Below are 21,922 nucleotides of genomic sequence, written 5' to 3'. Positions count from 1 at the left end.
GAAAGGGAAAGAACAAAAATTGTATTTTCATATACAAAACTTTCGTGTTGTTTGTCTATTACTAAAGTCGTAACAATGCATTCTTATGTTAATTACGCTATCCGTGTTACGATTATCGTCGATACGATTAGCCCTATCGTTGTCGCTGCAATGGACGAGCCTAAAGGAAAGAAGAAGAAAAAAAAAAGAACGCAAATAAGGAATAAAAGTAATAAAATACTAACGCATAAGAAAAATTAATAGGGGCTAAACCAATTCCCCATTAACCTTTACTGCACCGAGGATCGTTATCTCTGCAAACGCATTCGTCATTTTTACATTGCAAAACATTCGGTGTACCATCGTCGAGGAAACACTCGTAATCCTTGGTACATGTATTATATCGGCCTTAAAAAAGACGATTATCGTTATTATCATATTTTTGACGAGTTATTTATCCTTATTATGGGAGATGAAGGGATTACCACGAGCCTGAATGCATTTGCCAGTTTCGTTGACGAAACGAAGGCCAGTGATGCAACGACATTTATTATCGATGCATATTGCCCGTTCCATAGCTTCCTCGCAGTCGTCCCTTCTCTGACAAGCATCCCCTTCCTTCGATGGCCCTGAAAAGAGACAAAAGAATGTAAGAGTAATAATAATTTATCGATCGACACGGAGTAAATCTTTCCGCATGATAAGACGATCGAGTTACGTTCAAAAAAGTATCGATTAAGTTCTCTAATCTTTTTTCCTATTTTTTCCAAACGTTCCGTCGATGATAGCGATAAACATGCGAGCGTATTAGCTTACTACTTATACAATTAGACGAATTGTTTATATCCAGGGTAAACGCGTCTTTGCAACTGCATACGTTTTGACGACAAACTGCATTGGACATGGTAGCGCAAGTAGAGTCATCGTTGCAACTTAATCCGGCTGCTGGAAAGACGAAAGAAACGTACGTTTTCGTTAGATCCTTTTAATCGTCATATCTAATTAATTCGCACTAAAAGAATCTCTTACTGGCTAGACAAACCGTCTTCTCAGGATTGGGTGAGTAATATTGCTCGCACTGACAGATGCGTTGGCTACGGCAATATGCATTCTTTATGCAATTAAAGTCCCTCTCGCATGGATCCCCGAACAATACTATTCCAATTCGTTTGTCTACGATAAAAAATAATGATTAAGTTGATAGGAAACGTTTGAAGATGCAAATGCAAAATGTTAATGCAATTAATCACCGAGAATGCACTACTTAACGGAGCACTTACCTTCCGCTGAACACGAAAGAAATTCAACAATGATGAGACCAAGGAAAACAACAACGTGTCGTCGCATAATCGTTATCATCGTACAAGCTCTAAGGATATAAAATAACTTGAACAAAATCTTTATCTAAAATAATTTGATATCTCAATCGCGAAACAATCGGAGCATCATGCTCGGCTTCTTCGACCGAATGACGAAGATACAAACGTTAAATTGACTCCAATGCCTGCACACCTTTCCATGATAATGCTTATCTCTTTATCTATCTCCTTTGCTATACATATATATATATATATATATATATATATATATATATATATGCCTATATGTATATATATATACAGACATATTTCTAACGAACATTTTTTCTTCTACTTTAATGTGCAATTGGGAAAGATTCGATCAACATTTCGATCGAGGCTCGCTAATAAGCTCTCGAATAAATGCATCTTGATCGAAAATGAAGCCTTTCGTACATTAGCAGTTTCTTATTGTCGGTACAATTATTATTTATTACATTATTGTATGTACGTATGAAGCTAATAAGTTTTTTAAATTGTAGGACGTAAAAGGGTCATCATAAATAGCACAGATATGAGACATACAAAGTTCCTCCTATTTGGAACGACGAAACTTGGAAATTGTTTGAAATCAGTGTGCACAGGAAATACGAGCTCTTATCTATTCAACGTTGGCTGTCACCATTTAGAAAACTTTTGAATAAGACGGAAATGAAGAAACGGAGAAGGATAAAAATGCACGCGAGGTCTTTATTGGCGATAATACTGACGATAATTTCTTCTTTTTTCTTAATAAATCTCATTCCGACGTATCGCGAGATCGATTTAAGAAGAATTGATGGACAATAAACGTGGATGACATGCTTCTCGACTTACGTCGATTGTAATCGACGTAGAAGGTCACATAGGAACATAGGTATATATAAAATTTAGATAACATTAATATTTGATCTCCTTCATTTTTGATTTCACTCGAACGTAATAGGAATAATGGCGAGAACGGGGAGAGGAGAGTGGATCCGATCTAGGTAAAAGCTTCGAAAGAGAAAATTTATCAATTCTCACGTATGCACAGGGATAATCTTGTAACGGCCCATTTAAAATAATCCGTATCCATCCGTAACGCACTGGCGTTAGCGTAAATAAAAAAGCTTTAAAATTATTTTCCGTATCGATGTGTCAAGTATAAATCACGTATACAAGAGATTTTCCATGTATATGGGATAAAACTATGTAAATGATATAAAAAGGTTGAAGTGAGGTTTCGAAAAAAAAGGGAAAAAAAAGGTTAGAAAGAAAGAAAGAAAGAAAAGAAAAGATAAACGTTTCTAAACATTTTTTCCCGTTAATAAAGTGAATCTTCGTTTGGGTCGAATGGGACACCTTGTATAAGAATCACAAATGCTGATGCGAAGTAAATAGTGAAAGAGGGAGCGAGAGAAAGGAAGAAAGATAGAGAGGGAAAGTCAGAAGGCAACGCGAGAGAGTGGGAAAAGACCTTCGTAAGAGAGAACTCGGATTCGTATTCCATACCAGTCGGATGCCATCTACGTTGGAAACGCCTTCTGTCCTGCAAAAGTAAAAGTTTTTTTTTTTTTTTTTTGTTAAAAAAAAAAAAATAAAAAAGAAGAAACAAAGGAAAAGAGATCATCGACGATCGTCGCTGTCATCATGAAAAGTTATCTCCTTCTCTTTGGTATTTTCCTACTGATCGATCGTCCGATCGATGGTCTAAACATCGGTAATTGTTTTCTTACATCCTTTTTATTGTTCGGTGCACGTGTATATGAGTCATTGCATTGAAATTTAATCGAGCATTGCTGCTTCTTATCGTCGTTAGTTTGCATCGTGCGTCGGATGAAATTCTAATGACTTTAACGGGCATGGATCTCTTTCTTTTGCCTAGTCTTGCGAACCGGAACGTGTTACGGTAATCGATCGATAACAACAAACATATCGCGGCCTCCGGATAAATCATACGTCCATCCATTTTTCTTTTCTTTTTTTTTTTTTTTATTTTCTTTTCCGCTTCTAATCTGCCATAATATTTTTAAAAGATTTTTCCTTCGATATAACTCTTCTTCCGTACGACATACGCCTAAATATATTTATTTATATACGATCATTTCTACTGCAAGAAAATTGTTCGTTGTAACGTGACATTGAAGTTTAGTCACCGTTAGTCAACAAAGATTAAGTTACAGTTATTTGTTTTCAGTTCAGATAAATTTATCGACATAATCGACGTATCGATATTGTGAGTATCGGTATTGTGAGGTTAGGACAGTCGTCGATCGAAGAACAAATTGTTTCGAATAGTTAAGTGTTATGGTTATATAGTTTTGATCGTTGCGTTAATTGCGCCGCGTACGACTCGCAATATCCTTGAAGAGATTAAAACGGTGATCTTGATGAGTCGACGCTAAAAATTTGTCTCGCGTTACTATACACGAACAACGTTCCTTCGCGAATTAATGTGAATCACTTGATTCGAAACTCGGTGAATTCTCGATTTACCTTATTTCCCGTTTCAAAGTTTTTCATGAAATCATTGATTACAGATCCATCCGTGCCATGTCACAAAGATACCGATTGTTCCCTATTCTCGAAAGATCAGAAGAATTCGACGTGTCAGCAAGGATTCTGCGCTTGTGAAAACGAGCAAGGACAAATAAAAAATTGTTCCAGGTTACAATTAGCTACTCAGCAAGAAAAGCCAGCCGGTATTTCCAATTGAGAATCGTTAAATCTTGAACGATTTGGCTTCTGGTTAATTCCTCGTTTGTCTCGTGTTTCAGTATCGGCGATTTATCACACGTGCAAGCACGAGGTAGACTGCAAGTTAAATAATAGTTTTTGCAATACAAGTCGAAGTCAGTGCGAATGCATTAAAGGCTATGTGTCTTCGACGGATCAGCAGCAATGCCTTCAAGGTGAGGGTACTAATGCATAAATAAAGAAAAATCGGCAATTTGATTCGATTTTGATTTTTTTCTACAGTGGCTAAATCCTTGAATTTTTCCTGCACGGAGGATAAGCAGTGTTTGATGTTTCAAGCGAATACGACCTGTCTACGACAACAATGCGTTTGCATCGATGGCTATCACGCGGTGAACAATGTTTGCTGGAAGACCACCGGTAAGAAGTTACGCATGAAATTCGACCGGGCTCGTCGCTAAAACGTCTTATCTTCCATTGTTTTTACTTACTCTCCCTCCACCTCTTCCACACACACACACAGTTTTCGGCGATCTATGCTCGAAATCGGAGGAGTGCTATCACATAAGGGGAGCCTTTTGTACGGATAAGAAGACTTGTGGGTGTAACGAGAAAGCCGCGATCGATAAGTCGGGAAAAAATTGTATTCCTTACGCGGACACCATCGGCGAACATTGCACCGAGAATGGCATGTGTTCTACGATCCCTGGCTCGATCTGCCTCGAGAATAAATGTCAGTGCCCAAAGAACAAACATTTCGTGAAGGAACTCGGACAATGCATCGTTAACAGAGGTGCGTTTGTCTAAATTATAAAATAGTAATTCATTCGTCAACGAGATCCTTCGACGATTATAATATATTTGATTGTATAGGCATCGGCGAGCCTTGCCAGTACGATTACGATTGTTACCAGGATGGAAATTATACGAATTTGGAAAGAAATGGGTTTGTATGCGTTGGCAGCTTGTGCGATTGCGCGATAGATTATTTTATAGACGTAGACAAGTGCATTAACGCAGGTAAGAAGAAACGAAGATTAATAAAAAAAAAAAAAAAAAAAAAAAGAGAGATGAAACAAGTTGCCAATCTTCTGTTTCTTTCTTTTTTTCTCTTTTCTTTTTCAGGCGTTCTTACGAGTTTCGATTCTTCTCTCATCGCGATCGTACTCTCGACGATCATTTACGGCTTCTACCCTCTAATAGATAACTAACCATAACTCACTTTTCCTCGAAAGAAGAAGGTTAAAATGAATCTGCGGATAGAGTGTCCAAGTACTTAATTATTTTAATTTTCTTTACTCACCGACGTACATGGCCATACGAATGAAGTAGAAGAAATTGTGGAGAAAGAAGTCGTTTGTTATGCGTAAAAGAAAGATAAAAAGAGAGGACGCCTATGTGCAGGAATGGCGAAAGATTTAAAAAATGTGCGGCGAGTATCGAAGCACTTCGTAATCGTCATCGACAATTTTTAACTTCCCTTAATTCTTCAGCTATTGTTCGATTACGATTAAACACTATTAAAGCATATCTTGATCTTTTATCGGTATTAAAAGAATAACGTGATACCAAAGAAAAAATTTCGAGTGGGAAGAAACTCTCGTTATTACTCTTCCTCTTTTTATTTCTTTTTGTTTCTTATTTTTTCTTTTTTTTTTCTTTCGTTTTTTCGTTGTTTGCCCCATCGTTGCCTTCAAAGAAAGCAATAGAGAAAGGTTTTTGTATTTTATTCAGAGAGTATTATGCGTTTTATATTATGGTTATTATAGCATATATTAGGTCAGTCCAAAAGTTTGTGCGCATTAGTAGCATGTATATTTCGTCAAAATGCGCACAAACTTTTGGATTGACTTGATACACACATATATATATATATATATAAGTTTATATGTAGAGAGACAAATTGTTTACAGAGTGCTTTTATAAAACTATCAGAGCTTGATTTTCCTACGAAAGAGCGTTCAATTATTTTCTGATTCTGTGAATACGTATATTACGTAAGAGTTTTATGAAATATACGCGTATTCGTCGATATCGAGACAGAGAGGGAGAGAGAGAGAGAGAGAGAGAGAGAGCGAGAACGAGAGCGAAAGCGAGAGTTAATAACATTTTATCAGTTTTAACAAATTGTCTATATCGTTTTCTTCTGAATTTGTAAAAAGAAAGGCATCATTTTTGACGCCATCTTAAAATAGCTATTAACTCGTTCGATTTAAGAAGAATCAGGTGGATTGAAGCACGAACGTAGAAACATCTTTGTGGACTCGGGTGCTACATAAAGAAAAAAAAAAAAGAAAAAGTCCCACCACTTTCCACGTCTTCTCCTTCCACGAAAGAACCGATGACACATCGCTAGCGGCAATCCTATCACGGATGATTTTCACCTGGTATAGACGCGATTATGATTCCGTTTAGTAGTAGCGTCGAGGAAAGATACTCGTGAGAATGACTCGTACAGACACTTGTACAACGATAGAAAGTGTGATACTATATAACTCTGCGGCAACGCGTTCTTTATCTTTCTCTCTCATAGACGATTAGATAAGATAGTGAAAAAAAGGCATTGCCGAAGAATCGTGGAACGAGAGACGTGCGTGTAATCTTTCGTCGTTGAATAGTTATTTCGCATTGATCTATAACGAGAAAAGAAAAAAACGAAGGAATCTATCTCTCTATCTGGGATCACAGGGAGAAAGAAGAAATGAGGATGAGGAGGAGCGAGGGTGGAACGAGGAAGAAACGGTGGTGCTCACCACTGCCGATTCGAGCGCCGGGACTTGCTGCCGCTCTACCGGTAGTCTTTCTATGTTTCTTCGCGCTAACATCAGTCGTCCTCGCGCACGGACAGCATCAACATCTTTTGCAGAGACGTGAGTGCGACGTGACTTAACTTTATTTCTTTATTATTCCTCTACTTCTTCTTCTACTACTATTACTACTACTATTTCCTTTATTACTACTACTGATACTACTATTGCGTTTCTTTATCTTATTACTTTATTTTTATTTACGAGAGTGTTCATGGTCACGTGGACACTCAGCTCTTTAATCATAAGTGAGAATAAATTTTTAATATCGTTTGTAACTTATCGGCCCATACGTTGTTGTCTTTTTATTCTCAACATTTGTGCAATTTCTTTATACTCGCTTACCAGCGTCGAGCAATAAAATTTCTTGTAGCACGAATTATATCGATTAACGTTAGTTCTCTCGAGGTCGAGAAGGAATTATCGATCCGAAAGGTTGTAAGACGAAACTCCCACCGGTACGTGGCAACCGACGATAAATTTTTCTAGCCGTAATATACTCCGAAATGGTCGACCATTTTCTAAAGATTTCTATCGGGCCGTGTATTTTCGATTTCGTATATTTTACATGTTTTCTTATTTATTCGAAATCTCGTGTTAATCCCTCCGCCGTCCAACGGGAAGATAGCTCGTTAAGATCATTGTGTTCCGTTCTCGCGACCCAGTAATTCTTTCTTCTTTTTCACGAGGAATCGTAAAAGGCCGAGGCCGAAGAAGAAGGCCGGAATTACGCTGTTGATTCTCTCCCGGTTAGGTGAACGTTTCGAACGTAGAATAAGAGGCTCGTGTCTGTAATTAGTTAAGTAGAAACGATGAGATCACGGCTCGTCTGATATTGATCTATTTCATTCTAATGAGTTTCGAAAGGGAAAATAGACGGAACCATTCCCCGGTATCTCTTACGAATAAAATCATTTTTATGTTCCTATCAACGAACGTCGAATTTACTCGCTTAGTCGATGAAGACTTATCTGATACGCTGACGTAATTCTGAACCGTAGACTCTTACAATCTTTTTATGTAAACATTGTGGATTATTCTTATGCATTTGACGACGACGACGACGACGACGACGACGACTTTCAACGAAAGAGGAAGAAAATCTTAATGGATAAACCCTCGTGACAAAAATGACCATCCGTCATGAGCGATTTACAGAACCGAAAGATCGCGGTTAGGCATTTAATTATTTTTAAAAGGCTCCTTCTCCCCTCCTCTCTTTCTCTCTCTCTCTCTCTCTCTCTCTCTCTCTCTCTCTCTCTCTCTCTCTATCTTACGAACGTTGATTCCAAAGCGCGGGAGATTCAAAAACGACACGACAATCCATTCCACGTTTGTTGGAATGGACTATATGAGAAAAGAAAAATCACACCGATTAGGCGTGCAAATATATTAGGAACGAAGTCGTGTATGCACGTGTGTGTGTATGTATGTATGTACGCGCGTTGGGCGTCGAACAAAGCGCATAATCGTGTTGCGCAAGCGATCGAAACAATAAGAGCATCATCCATTGAAGGATCGGCCTTCGGAGAACGTCGAAGAAGAGAGAAAAAAAGAGAGACAGATAGAGAACGTCCTCTTCACCGTGCGATTCGGATGTGCGATCGTGAAAGAGGTGGAGCTGTCGAAGCAACAGGAGGAGGAGAAGGAGGAGGAGGAGGACGGTGCCGATGGAACGTTCGAAAAAGGACGAAGACGAGGAGGAGGCATTTGTAACGTCTCGAGAATGGTGATCGGTCTCTCGAGGATCCTCGTCCTCGTGCCCGTCACCGTTTGTGCTACCATTTCCTTACCCTTAGAGGATTATTCGAGATGCAACGATCGCAGATCGCCACCTCGTACGTAACGTCTCTGAGGAACTACCGATCTCTTGTCTTTTTTTTTTTTTTTTTTTTTTTATTATTTTTTTATTTCCTTTCCATACACGCGGATTTTTGTCGCCTCGTTAACACACTCCTGCTCGAAATGAAGTTATTCCATCGAGGAACAAAAAAGAGAAAAGAAAAAAAGAACGGAAAAAACTAAGCAAAGACACATACGTAAGAGCAAACCTAACAAAGGTCCTTCGATGTCTAGCCAAGTTTATTACTTTTTTTTCAGAGACCCTAGCGACATGTCGTTACGATTTGGATTGCATGGAAAATGCTTACTGCTGGAATCAGGAGGCTTGCTATTGCAAAGACGGCTACGTCGTTTACAAAAATCACAGCAACTTCCACTGCTTGAAAGGTATCAACGCTACCTACCCCGTTCCCACGTTAAAAGGCATTAACATTTTTCATTGTTTCAAAATTAAACTTCTGAGAAAAAGAAAAGGCACGAGAAAGGAGACTTCTTTTTCCAAGATGATTCCTTTCGATTGTTCTCGAAAGTTAATACGAATGATAATAGGAGGTAGTTTTACTCGAGGACGCAACTAAACCGCCCCAGAAACCTTTTGATAAATCGCCCTTTGCTCGAGCGTTGGTTGAATCGGTGTCGGCGACCTCCGAAGGTACAACGAGTCTCTTCCATCCTACCGATCCTTGTGTGTGCTCTTCCCTATTCCTGCCTCGTCCCTTTCTCACGGTCTCTCTCTCCCGCTCCCGCCTCAGTCGGAGCGTATCGTCTCGTCCGTCGTGCTCGCCGATCCAGCAAAACTCAAAGAGAACGAAAGAAAGGGACGGAGAGTAATTTATATGTATGTATAAACGAACAGAGAAGTCTCCTATCGACCTCGTTTAGCGGTCTTACGATTATTATTCTTTATCGACTCCTTTATTCTCGCTTCGAAATCATATTCCTTTTTAAAATCTATAGTTCTACGCACTCTTCTCATATATTTTCTTTCTTAGTGGCCGACAACATTGAGGATCCGTGCGTGGCTAATGTACAGTGTCATTTGACCTTTACCCTCCACTCGGAGTGTCGTAATCACATTTGCCAGTGTTCTTCCACCGCACATTTCGTAAACGGAAGGTGTTACGAATCCATCGGTTGGTCTATTTCTTGAAAATAATCAAAGAACAATCAATATATGTTACAACCAATTCATATATTTCTTGTCCCATTATCAGGGCTAGGTAGAATATGTCAAACGAACAATAATTGTTACGTCAAGGACAGTTACTGCGTGGAGGGTTACTGCGTTTGCGATCATCGTCAACATTCGAATCCCGAGAGAACAAAATGCATAAAGAACGCTTGTGAGTATATCACATACCTCGTTAAATATTCTTCTTTCCACCTCATCTTCTTTCGTTTCTACGTTCTTTAATGCGTAATATCTCCAATACCTTTCTACAGATTTAGGTGACAAATGCGACCATGATTACGAGTGCGTGTCAAAGAGCACGAAATGCATGGAAGTCTGTAGATGTAAAATCGATTACGTACTTTCGGAGGATGGTACAAGGTGTTTGAAGGCAGCCAACTCCGTTGGCGAAGATTGCCAAGAGAACTTGCAGTGTCAGGAATTCTTACAGAATACCGTCTGTCAGAATAATGTTTGTACGTGTATAGAGGATTACCATCGTCGTGGACCTGTATGTGTCAGGGACGTTGGTCGGTTTCACAATTCGTCGAATAATAACATTAAGGAATATTTTTTAATCCGACATTTAATAGATCATTCGCCTTTAGGATTGGGTCAACGTTGCGTCTCTCATAACGAGTGTGTGACAAGAACGTACAAGCATTCCAATTCAAGCGAACTGATGAACGTCGATTGTTCTAATGGTACGATATTTTATTCGATCAAAATTCATACGAAATAGTTTGCCTCTTAACGTATTTCGATTTTTAAGATCGCTGTACTTGTGCCGAGAATTACATAATGTCGCAAGAATTGGACGATTGTATTCGATACAGTGAAAGTGGTAAAACAACAATAATATCGTCATTCTCTTTTTCTCTTTCGACTTTGTCGTTTCTATTATTTCTTTCTTTTTAATCGATTATATTTTCAGGTGCCACCAGTTGGCAAGCTTATGGAATCTTCTCACTGATAATATTCGTAAACGTGTCTCCTTGGATGTTGCGAAAGATTATGTGGTAGAGCGAACACACCTTTTACCCTTAGATAATTATTCTTATCATATTTATCTGTATTTATTTAAATTTCGTTCGGTGGTGAGTCGTGTAAATAAGGAAGGGACTTGCGGTAGGTATACATATAACCAAAGACAACGGACAGACAACAGTATACGTATACGTATCATCTCGACAAAGTTCGAGTATTTATTTTCAGTACTCGAGTATGAGAATTCTCTTATTATTATTAATCGTACCTAGGAGTAGGTATCGGACGGGGATCGACGGAAATAAGAGCGAAGGAGATAGAGCGAGAGAGAGAGAGAGAGAGAGAGAGAGAGAGAGAGGGGCTCTCTCTGTATTGCGAGCGATAATATTTATTTATTAAGAAACAGAAATAAAAGAAAGTTATTATAATCTATTATATTATAATAACTTATAATATTAATAAAATCAAGTTAATTAAGTTGGCAACTTGCAATCTTCCTTTATCATATCGAAGAATGGCCATTGGTCATGATCGGTATTTACAGATTTTTCTATCCTATCGGTCAACAGACCATCCCTTCGATGATGTAGTCAACGAGATCGTTATCGTTGAAGTTGACGGTCTCGTTTATGAAAAAGTTCAACGTTTGTACGGTCGCATGATCCTAATAAATTAAATCCCATAAAATAAGATCCTCGATCATTCGAATTCCTAAAGAACTTGGATCATCTTTCGGTCTTATACCGAAAAGGAAAACTTTTTTATTTTTTGCTGGCCCTAACAAAGTACCTTTTCCCCCTCCTTTACAAATTCAACGCCAATTTTACTTTTTTGATCGATCACTATCTTCGTCGCACTAGAGAATTAAACATTTGTTCTTGTCTTTGATAGACCTCAAGGATGCTCTAGCACTCATCCTCCACTATCCATTTCGTTGATTAATTTGCATTTTGGAAAAACCTATGGTCTTGTCGATCAAATCGTAATCGATCAAATTGTAACCCAATTCCACGGCAGCATTCAAAAAACATTCTCTAAGCGGCGTATGGAACATTGACAATTTATAAGTATCCCTCATGGCCGTGATATAAGGGACTTTATATAAGGGACTTTTCATTAAAACACCGCTAAAAGTAATATTGAACGAGTTAACGCTTACCATTGCCTGCGTTGCGTTTCGTATTTTAAATTCACCTCGTCGATCTATAAATCTACATTCAGAGATCTCGAAGAATTGTGCAAGAAACTTTACAATATCATGGCGAGAGAATTGCAATGGAAGAAGCTTGTCAAAGAAAGTTGTTGACGAGTAAGTGCAAATTAAGAGACGTGCGAATTGAACGAGGACTAGTTTGCCGTTAACTGTTTATGATCTTTTCCCTCCTAGTTCTCTGACGTTAAAAAGTGCATCTGATCATCGAGAAAGATTCTAAGAACTAAAAGTATTACATAATGATACCTTGGTAGCGTCTGGGTTGCGTCTACGCCTGCAATATGGGGCGAATTCATCTCGACGGATCGTTTCCAACGATTCAGGGGATTTTTAAAGAGTATGATTTTATGATAGTTGATGCAGCTCCTACTAGTAGTTCTTGCTAATAGACTAACGGAGAAAGATATTACTGTCGGAAACGAAAGGCGAAGAAGAAGATCGGCTACATTGTACTTTTCAGATTTTCTAAAGTATGAAAGAACGTTCTCATTCAGGATTTCCAAGTGCCGGCCAATCGTCGTAATCCTCTCGCATATATCATAACTAAGGAATTTGCCCACATGGACATTAACAACGGGTATTCTTTATCAAGAGAGAAATCCTTCTCTTTTAGTAAACCTTTTATACGGACTCTTAAGTAAATCGACTAAAGAGACTGTGCGAGAAATGTGGTATATCGGTCGGATAATTATCTTCTTCGCCATTTTCCAACAATAATATCTTCTACCGAGGATTCTCCGTTAATCTATTGGCAAGAACTGCTAATAAGAAGAAGCAATTATTATAAAATTCTACTCTTTAAGAATCTAAATCTGTCGTTCGAAACGATCCGTCGAGGCAAAATTCGCCAATATTGCAGGCGTCAGGATAACTACACTGTTGCTATTCTCAGCAATGAAAATGTTACAAAGGCAAATTATCTCCTCATTCTTGAATTCTTTGATAATTTCGATTGCTCATCGTTCACGAATTATTAATATTTTAATTTTTCCTCAACCTTTACATTACACGTGTACATTGAATGAAAACCTTTTTTTTTCGCTTCTTATTTAAATAAACAAGCATTTTTTCAAGATAATTATTTTTATTCAGCTATATCAAGATCTATTGATTTATTGATTTCATGAATGGGTTGCTTTTGAAAACGTAAGAAATGATAACGATTAGAATGACTGGCATAAAATTTCGCGGTCGTTCTTAGCACGATGAGTAAGAAGGAATAGGAAGAAGACGCAAACAATATGCTTTCGTCTATCGCTAACGAGGATTGATCGACGAGTACGTCGCGATTAAGATCGTACTGTACTTAAAATAGAATCTTGAAACGGTGATCGAACTAGGCCGGCGATATCGATCGATGAACGATTCTGCTGACGTAAGAACGAAACAAAGTTACAAATTCGTTTTATTTCTAACATTTCGAAATAATTGAATTTCCTATAGAATATAATTTTTCGAATCGAAAAATTGTATTTCGTTATGTTATCTAGCTAATAAGCCAGGGAATTTATTAATCTCCGATTATAACGTTGATTGGACTTTAAAGAGAAAAGTTATGATTTTATAAAGAGGCAAAGAACAAAGGAATTTTTATCCGAACAAGATAAGATGTAAAACGATATAGTAAAAGAAAGGTTTAACAGGAGAGAGAGAGAGAGAGAAAAGAGCATTTGTAGGGTGGGAGGGGGGAAGTGTTTCTCACTCTTTCTCTACTATAGAAGAGAGAGAGAAATTTATATATACGAGGAGCTCGTGGCCGTGCAAGTCATTGTGAATCTCGTGTTCGCTGATGTAACTTCTCTCATATAGAGACATTGCATAGGTACATGTATCAGTTCTTTTTATCTCATTTAATCTATTCGAGGTGTCTCAATGAAATAAAATTGTTCGATTTCAGTGTAATCGACAATTCGTTCAACTTGTCGTCTTCTCTTAGTATCGTAGAAGAAGAAGAAGAAGAAGAAGAAGAAGAAGAAGAAGAAGAAGAAGAAAGCTTCGTAAAAGAGTAAGATGAAAAAAGTAACGAAGGAGATAGATCATTATCGGCAAACTGGATTGCCGGAAATTATCTGAATTCAGTGAAATATTCGGCTAAAGTATGAACCGTAGGATTGTTCAAAATTGAAAGAGAATAGAGAATAATTTGAAGGTAATTCAAAATAGATTAAAAACTGTATCTAGTTGCAACATGATTTCTGTTGTATCGCCTTGAAAATGTAAAATTGTCATTTATGATAAATGAACGAGATATCGATTGGTAAAGTATGCAAAAGACACCTGTTCGCCAGGAATGCTTTAACTCTATTGTCTCTCTCTCCCCCTCTGCCCCCTCCCTATCTTTCCCGTTAAACTCAGTAGATTAAATAGTGTAAATTTAAATGGAAACCATTTTACGTTAAAGTTGATTATCGATAAACGAATATCAAATGTTCAGGCTTATCGGCATGCAGTTACTTGAAAAAAATTTTTTCCAAGATTCTTTGCTCAAAGTGAAAAATTTGGTGTAATTGTAGGTATAATTTGAATGTCATATAATTTTATTGTTAGTTAGATGAAATTTCCGTAAAAACGAAAAACTAAACTTTCTTTTCTTTTCAGAAGGAATCTAAATAACAAAGTCCCTTGAGAAGATTGAAATCTAAATAACAAATTCATCTGAGAAAAAAGGAATCCGATTTTTAATAAGGTGAGTGAAGAATATGAAACACATGAAAAATATTTAAATACTTTTGCTGTACCGAAATTATTGAGCTTGAAGGTAGTCCAATCTCGTATTTTATTCCGTCGTAATTAAATAATAATAATTGCAACTAAGTAAAGCCAAAAAAAAAAAGTAAAAAAATTTATCAAGAGAATTTGTTATAATCGCGATCTACGATCACGAGAGCTAATTTTACTTTGAAAAAATGAAGTAATTCGATCCAAGACTCACGAGCTTGAGAAACATGAGAAATGAGGAGAGAAAGTAAGGAGGTGACTTCGAACTATACTATCTGTCATTGTCATTGAAAGACGGACGACGTGATTGGCTCGTATCGAGATATTGGCCGTGAAACGAAATTGATTCGCGCGAAATCGATTTCTATACTCGCAATCAGTGAAATATTACAAGAGCACAGTTTTATATCGAGAACAACGTTGTTACTTCTAAAATACTAAGAAATTAAATTGTGTACATTATGGCACGTCATTTATTTATATATCTTTATTTCGGTCTTTTGCTTCTTTTTCTTTTTTATACGCAATCGTTGAAAAAAAAGAAAAAAAAAAAAGAGGAGAAATTGTTATAATTTCTAAAACAAAAGTAATTATTACGAAGGACAAATAATCGTGCCATTAAAATAATTCGACATTATGGTGGCAATAATCAATCGTAATCTACATATATGTAGATTCTCCTGGCCTTGTCAAAAATACAACGTACTTTGTACGATAACTATACGATAGTCATAATATTTGGATAAATAATACAAATTATTTTTTTTGCCTTCTTTTCCAAAAATATCTGATAAAATCTATCTCTACTTATTAGTACGTTGAACCGTTTTTTAATCGGATATACATAGAATCATACATAGAATCGAATTCATGCTCCTTTCGATTTCACTACATTCATTCGAATTAATATATCATATTTGGAATATTTACAAAAATATATTATACTCTTAAAGTCCAGTGACAATTCGTACAAATCTTTTCATTGATTCCTCGTCGGAGAGATGATGATAAATGATGTTGTACTAATACTCGTAGAATCTTTTCTAATCGTCGTATATTTATTCTCATTCATCGTACGCTATTATTTTTCTCCTTTTATCGCACTACTGCCTCTCTCTTCAATATACCAAATCGTTTCTGTAATCTCGATGGAATTTCACCAAGATTTGACCCAGTAAAGTTTGTTGAACATTTTTCCATCGTTACATGAAAAATGAGAGAGCGCGCGCGCGTGCGAGAGAGAGAGAGACACTTATTTGTAAATAGATATCTCGCGACATATAAGGACATATAGTATACGTAAACACATCATCGTTTCTAAAATCGTAGATATTTCCAATCTTTTGTGGATTTCATTCGCGATAATATATATATATATATATATATATATATATATATATATAACCATTCTTCACGAGAGACTATAAATAGTTTTCAAATAAATAATTTATTTATTTTTCTTTACGCGTACGTACGCGTATGGAATTGGAGTGATTAGCTCGCAAATTGAGAGAGATCGATACGATGATTCACGTTTACGTTGGCCGATAGGAGGAAAACTTTTCATAATAAGGCCAAAAACTTTCCAATGTATTTCTTTCCTCCCTATCTTTTTGGAAAATAACAATTACTTTATAACCATATAAGATGTTTTTTGATTGACGAAAACAAAACAAAAATTCTATAAACAACATCTTGAGAAAATGGGGAAATATTTGTCGTCTCTTTGTTATCGCGCAAACATTTGAAGACCTACTTATTTTTTTAATAGCAATAAATTATTTTTTAAATAGCAATAAATAATAGAGCATATAGATTATAGACATTTATCATCCGGCTAAATGTCTAGACTTTTTTCTCGTTAATATTCAACCGATCCGTTTCTGTCTATAAAGGGTAGAGAGTCTATAAAGCGAGTATCTTGTCGGAAAATTAATTGCTTCAATCGTTTCAATAATCGTCCTCGAGAGCTCATCAATCTTTAGGGTCAAAGAATAAAAAAGATTGCAATGTAAATTTAAGCCGATGTAATATTAAATATATAAAATATCCTAATCGAGTTTGACGATGGCACTACGTGTAAATTAATTAACGTGCTTTTTACTGCACGTGTCTATCATTGAGTTTATCAATAAGTCCCGATCAAAGTCCCGTTCTTTCGTGAACATACTTTTCTCTCGAAGGTTTTTGAACTTTGAAATAAAGACACAATGAAAACGGAGGAAAATCGTAAACCACATGTACTAAATATTATGTATCCCCTATTAGCAAGAATAAAACTTTTATCATTTTTACTGCCCCCATACACAGGCAGGCATACGACGACCTCGAAGGTCGTCGTGCTTTTGAGGTTAAGTTCACTGGTGGTGATATCACGTTTGATTTTTTTCTTTCTTTCTTTTCCTTTTATTTTTTTTTCCTTTTTTTTTCTTTTCTTCTTCTTTTTCTTTTTTTTTTTTGTACATCTCGAACGTGCCCGAGAAATTTGTCCCAATGAATATCATCGCACGGCATTTTCTATCGTTATCGAGAAAACGTGCGATTGGCACCGAAAGATTTGTCGGAGCATCAAAATTGTTCGTGAAAAACACCTGCTGCTACCCATTCGATCGCGTAAATCGTCGCAAAAAGTCGTAATAATCGTCGGTTGCCGAATGCAATTAATGCATAAAAATATCGAATGTGGCTCGCGATTTCTTAATTTCACTTACAAGTCTCGCGTTACGAGGTTAACCACCAAGCAACTTTCTCATGCGGCCCGTACTTCAATACTTTCTGTGATACGTGCTGGTTTATAAAACAAGTTTGACGTGCATTTATCAATTACTGATCATTCGAAAATGTAGAATGAACAAGTATTGCTATTTTTTGTGTGTCAAGGATATATCAATCGAACCCTATGATTCTTTTTTTACAGAATTCAGAAAAATGATTTTCCTGCGTTATACCTGCTTCTTAATCTCGTTAGGTAAGTTTTCATTGAGAAACGAAATTGTTACAAATATTTATAAAATTGTTCTATTAACATTGTAGTTACTGTACGGGCGGATTTCAACATTTCAACGCACGATCTTAAAGTGTTACTTTATCAAAGAAAAACTTTCGACGTATACTTGACGTATGTACCTTTAAAATTCAATACAGTTATATTTATTTTGCATTTCATAATATAAGGATGATCATATAAGGATATCACATTTTAATCTATTTCTGATAGTATGTATGCCTCAGTAACTCTGATAACACTTACTTTCCATGTACTTGCAATAATACTTGATTAATGAATTTATATCACTTGATTAATCCTCGTTGATAAGTTTATTTCCTAATCATAATATCCGAATGATCATAAAATATAATGGGATTAATTTTACAGGAATTATACTGAATTAGAAAATACGACAGTATGCCTAAATGTAAACCATAAGGATTTAATTTTGGTCGAGCCATCAGAATTTAATGTTACGTTGAATGAATCACATAAGATAAATGTAACGGGTATTGGTGCTGGACATTCGATTATCAGTCTGAACGTTGTACCTTCGGATGCTGTACAGTACGTATATAAGATAGATATGAAGTAATATCGGTGATAATCAAATGAAATCGTTTATGGAAATACAGTTATCTTATATCTCTAATATTTTAGTTTTGATCTCAGATAAACTCAGTTTATTTAATTAGTAGTTATATAACTTATTATATTATTTGTATAAACCCTTGCGATTCTGTAACAACATTTCTTATTAAGAGATATCGCGTTATTTTAAAGCTAAGCTAGATCCCAAGTAGATTAATTTGTTTGACCGACAGTAGTAGAGCTCTGTAACAATACCGCACTGTTTGTTTTCTCTGACTAAGCCTTCAAAAGATTCCAATCATTAAATTTGCCATTTCAGTATTCAACCGTAGTTACATAGATAGCCTCTTGACCTGAGCTTGTCATCGAATCTGAAACTTGAGGTTCGATCAGTCTATACCCAGATTTTGAGCCGTCTACTTCCTCGTTCTTTGTGCTAAGATGCTTCTATAGGGTGTCCCGTTATTTCGGTGTATACAAGTGTCAAAGTATTTTCCAAAAGAGCTATTAGAAAAAAATATTTCTGCGTGCCCAGTGGCATCACATTATATGACAATGACTGGTTATAAAGTAATCATTATACCTCAAGATCAATTAAATACCCTTAATGTGAAGTAAGAAAATTTCATTTAGTTTTATCGTAGAAAACGTTTAGTACTAATATAATAAATTATATATTTCTAATATATCGCGATTGATGTCGCGAATGAACGATTATATTTTAAGTATTTTATTATTATTAATCGTATTAACGGATATTTGTTCGTTTCGTTACAGTTTTTCGGAAGCATTCGTTAGAGTGACAGTGGAAAAGTCGGATACGATTTATCACGTTAGCATTGTAGTCGGATGGATATATTTCTTGGCATGGAGTATAAGCTTTTATCCACAGATATATAGTAATTACAAACGCAAAAGCGTCGTAGGTCTTAACTTTGACTACTTGTCGCTTAATATCGTTGGATTTATCATGTATGCATTGTTTAATTGTTGCCTTTTTTGGATACCAGAGATAGAGGTACACTCGCAATAATACGATTTATGATGAATATTAATTGTAGACATTCATAAAATATCCAGAGAAATGAATCGATGTAAATCTTTCGTTTTTCTTTTTTTCTTTTACTCTTTAGCAAGAGTACTTTAATAGGTATCCAAAGGGATTGAATCCTGTACAAGTTAATGATATATTTTTTTCTCTACATGCAGTATTCGCCACTGTGATAACTATCATCCAATGTTTTATATATGAGGTAATTTTACGATAACGATATCGACAACGATTATTGTCAAAGTACAATTTTATTGGATTTTTAGGCTGGTTCTCAAAGAGTATCCACGACGGCGCGTATTATTCATGGAATATTCGCGATATTTATACTTATTTCTATGTTATTGGCCATAACGGTAGTAATTGCATGGCTCGACTTTTTATACTACTGCAGTTACGTTAAACTGTGTATAACTCTTATCAAATACGTGCCACAAGCGTTTTATAACTACAGGAGGAAGTCCACTGTTGGTTGGAGTATTGGAAATATATTTTTAGATTTCACTGGTGGTATACTGTCGATGCTACAGATGATATTGAATGCATACAATTATGGTAAATTATGACATTTTAATAATTTAACCGACATTTCTCTCTTTTATACGTCGTTCTATTTTAATTAATTTATTATTCGTATTAGACGACTGGGAGAGCATTTTTGGAGATCCAACTAAATTTGGACTGGGCTTCTTTTCTGTAGCATTCGATGTATTTTTCATTATACAACATTATGTTTTATACAGGTATGACTTAGCTCCTAAAATATTACAATAATTGTTATATGTTTGGACTATTTTCTATATGCATGAATAATACTATATAAAAGATAATGACTATTAATATTATTAACTGCATCCTGCATGTTAGCAAGTATTTATTGATACATTTGTTGTTAATCAATGCTCAGACAAAATGAATATTTTTAAGAATTTTTATCGCTTTATGAATGCATGACTACCACATTGTCCAATTAACTTGTAGAAAATAAATAAATAGGCAGAGCGAAATTATGAAGTAATCCATTTAGATTATGATCTTTTGGAAGGTTTTTAACGTATAATTTATCAAATCTGGTACAAAAGATTCGAGTTCACTGTGTTCGCCGGATTGAACAAGTAACAATTTGTTTTTCTTTGCTTGGCATTAATATTGTTCGTTTCTTAAATTTATTATAGGTAATTATTGAAATGAATATGCTTGGCAAGTGCTGTTTAAATGCTTCTCTTATCGAACTTAATTCCATGTGCAAGCTAGGGGACAATTTTGATTTTACAGATTTATCAGTGAAAAAGAAATCGACCTGAATGGCAAAGTATAAGCAACATCTGTCAACGACATATTTTTAGCATCATCCAATAATCATCCATTATTTCTTTCAATAAAATAAAAGATCGAACCATTAAGTAATCTATATAGCTAGAATAATGACTTAACGGTCGGTGGTCCTAACAATGGAAATGCCTGAGCAATAAGGAAGCAAAAATCGTTTACTATACAGTAGAACTCATCCTATTTATTTTTGTGTTAGTATTATATGATTGCATATTAATGAAACGCGAAAGTATTTTAATTATAAATACGTATGATATTAACACAGTATTATTTTATAAATGTTAAAGAAACAATTAATAGAGCTAGAATTTGTATTTGAGAAACGATGAAATAATGATCTTTTTTAAAGGTATATAATATAAAAAAAAATGATATACAAATATTTAACAAAGTTAGATGAAAGTTCGAATAAATCGAAAATTGTTAAGTATACGCGATTAAACGTTTCTCTATACTTTATATTAATTTTTCTTTTGTTCTATTTTGGAAAAATTCTGTTTTGTACATTTATAACGAGATAAGTAAAATAAAAACATCAATATATCTGTCCCAATATATTCCCTATTTATTCAAAACCGTTAAGAAAGAGAATGGTAATAGTATAATAATAGTATAAACACAATTATTTATTTAGTGTTTAAAAGAAAAAAATTTAACATCTATTTAATCTTATGTTTGTGTGATATGCATGCGGCATGTATATATTTAGCATGTTTGTATTCAAATTTTCATTTTATTATTAGCGATTAAAGATCATTTAGTGATATTTCACAATAATTATTACTCGTAATCTCGGATTAGGTGTAACCGATATGACATTTCTTCGTGGAATTTGATCAAAGAGCGAAAAAGTTTATATATTAAAAAAAAAAAATAAATAAATAAATAAAAGAAATATGCCTCATTATAAATATGCTTTATTATAAATTCTTTAAATAGATAAAAATTGCTTCAATTTCCGCAGGGACCGTAAAGACTATTTGGACATTCCTGGTGACTGTCATGAAGATTCGCAAGAAGGCACTTCTAGCAACACGCTTGCCTAATGATATTCCATCCTTTCAATATCCTTTTTTATATATATATATATATATATATATATATATATATACACATACATATATATATATGCAATAAAATTATTTATTTATACATACGATGAGTCGCGCGAAAAGAAAGATTGTTACTGGAAATAAAAAAGAAAAAGAAACTACAAATATATAAAA

The 21,922-nt window shown here is 35.3% G+C and overlaps 3 protein-coding genes and 1 long non-coding RNA gene across 13 annotated transcripts; 3 read left to right on the top strand and 1 right to left on the bottom strand.

Annotated features, from left to right (window-relative positions):
* Positions 1-4: 4 nt before the first annotated feature.
* Positions 5-6,851, bottom strand: LOC124428460 (rh5-interacting protein-like). 5 transcript variants are annotated; one of them, XM_046972510.1, is made up of 7 exons: positions 6,302-6,851; positions 1,260-1,348; positions 1,009-1,152; positions 796-924; positions 465-608; positions 279-387; positions 5-160 (listed from the first exon to the last, which is right to left on the bottom strand). In XM_046972510.1, the coding sequence occupies exons 2-7, from the start codon at positions 1,336-1,338 to the stop codon at positions 28-30; spliced, it is 738 nt and encodes a 245-aa protein (XP_046828466.1). In that variant the 5' UTR covers positions 1,339-1,348; positions 6,302-6,851; the 3' UTR covers positions 5-27. The 5 variants fall into 5 exon arrangements, with proteins under 5 accessions (XP_046828466.1, XP_046828465.1, XP_046828468.1 ...); XM_046972509.1 differs by lacking the exon at positions 6,302-6,851 and having other exon boundaries at positions 1,260-1,489; XM_046972512.1 differs by lacking the exon at positions 6,302-6,851 and having other exon boundaries at positions 274-387; positions 1,260-1,487.
* LOC124428467 lies at positions 1,572-2,804 on the top strand. 2 transcript variants are annotated; one of them, XR_006943179.1, is made up of 3 exons: positions 1,572-1,754; positions 1,820-2,193; positions 2,263-2,804. It is a non-coding gene; the product is annotated as an uncharacterized LOC124428467 (long non-coding RNA). The 2 variants fall into 2 exon arrangements; XR_006943178.1 differs by having other exon boundaries at positions 1,573-1,750.
* Positions 2,860-14,027, top strand: LOC124428384. The gene is made up of 15 exons (XM_046972328.1): positions 2,860-3,018; positions 3,839-4,000; positions 4,076-4,210; positions 4,278-4,415; positions 4,519-4,788; positions 4,869-5,015; positions 8,302-8,640; positions 8,903-9,031; positions 9,637-9,777; positions 9,859-9,987; positions 10,088-10,345; positions 10,424-10,519; positions 10,588-10,659; positions 10,750-13,837; positions 13,913-14,027. Exons 1-14 carry the CDS (start codon positions 2,949-2,951, stop codon positions 10,836-10,838), a joined length of 2,175 nt encoding a protein of 724 aa, XP_046828284.1. The 5' UTR covers positions 2,860-2,948; the 3' UTR covers positions 10,839-13,837; positions 13,913-14,027.
* On the top strand, positions 13,882-21,825 carry LOC124428454 (cystinosin homolog). Of its 5 annotated transcripts, none has more exons than XM_046972489.1 (10): positions 13,882-14,020; positions 14,614-14,701; positions 17,651-17,701; positions 17,767-17,851; positions 18,110-18,289; positions 19,091-19,331; positions 19,447-19,566; positions 19,631-19,919; positions 20,005-20,107; positions 21,661-21,825. In XM_046972489.1, the coding sequence occupies exons 3-10, from the start codon at positions 17,662-17,664 to the stop codon at positions 21,740-21,742; spliced, it is 1,140 nt and encodes a 379-aa protein (XP_046828445.1). In that variant the 5' UTR covers positions 13,882-14,020; positions 14,614-14,701; positions 17,651-17,661; the 3' UTR covers positions 21,743-21,825. The 5 variants fall into 5 exon arrangements, 4 of the variants coding, with proteins under 4 accessions (XP_046828445.1, XP_046828444.1, XP_046828447.1 ...); XM_046972488.1 differs by lacking the exon at positions 13,882-14,020 and adding an exon at positions 14,026-14,164; XM_046972491.1 differs by lacking the exons at positions 13,882-14,020; positions 14,614-14,701 and adding an exon at positions 16,301-16,973.
* Positions 21,826-21,922: the final 97 nt, after the last annotated feature.

The sequence above is a fragment of the Vespa crabro genome, chromosome 12, assembly GCF_910589235.1.
Source record: "Vespa crabro chromosome 12, iyVesCrab1.2, whole genome shotgun sequence".
NCBI classification, from domain to species: domain Eukaryota; kingdom Metazoa; phylum Arthropoda; class Insecta; order Hymenoptera; family Vespidae; genus Vespa; species Vespa crabro.
This window is presented reverse-complemented; position numbering and strand designations above follow the sequence as displayed.

Bases quoted from the DNA above. Each gene is read 5' to 3' on its own strand.
- LOC124428460 (XM_046972510.1), bottom strand. From the start codon at position 1,338: ATGATAACGATTATGCGACGACACGTTGTTGTTTTCCTTGGTCTCATC. The intron at 609-795 runs GTAAGCTAATAC...GTCTCTTTTCAG, and splicing joins TTCGTCTAATTGTATAAGTA to GGCCATCGAAGGAAGGGGAT. The intron at 388-464 runs GTAATCCCTTCA...GTCTTTTTTAAG, and splicing joins CAAATGCATTCAGGCTCGTG to GCCGATATAATACATGTACC.
- LOC124428384 (XM_046972328.1), top strand. From the start codon at position 2,949: ATGAAAAGTTATCTCCTTCTCTTTGGTATTTTCCTACTGATCGATCGT. The intron at 4,211-4,277 runs GTGAGGGTACTA...TTTTTTCTACAG, and splicing joins TCAGCAGCAATGCCTTCAAG to TGGCTAAATCCTTGAATTTT. The intron at 9,032-9,636 runs GTATCAACGCTA...TTTCTTTCTTAG, and splicing joins CAACTTCCACTGCTTGAAAG to TGGCCGACAACATTGAGGAT.
- LOC124428454 (XM_046972487.1), top strand. From the start codon at position 17,581: ATGAACAAGTATTGCTATTTTTTGTGTGTCAAGGATATATCAATCGAA. The intron at 17,702-17,766 runs GTAAGTTTTCAT...TTAACATTGTAG, and splicing joins CTGCTTCTTAATCTCGTTAG to TTACTGTACGGGCGGATTTC. The intron at 20,108-21,660 runs GTATGACTTAGC...CAATTTCCGCAG, and splicing joins CAACATTATGTTTTATACAG to GGACCGTAAAGACTATTTGG.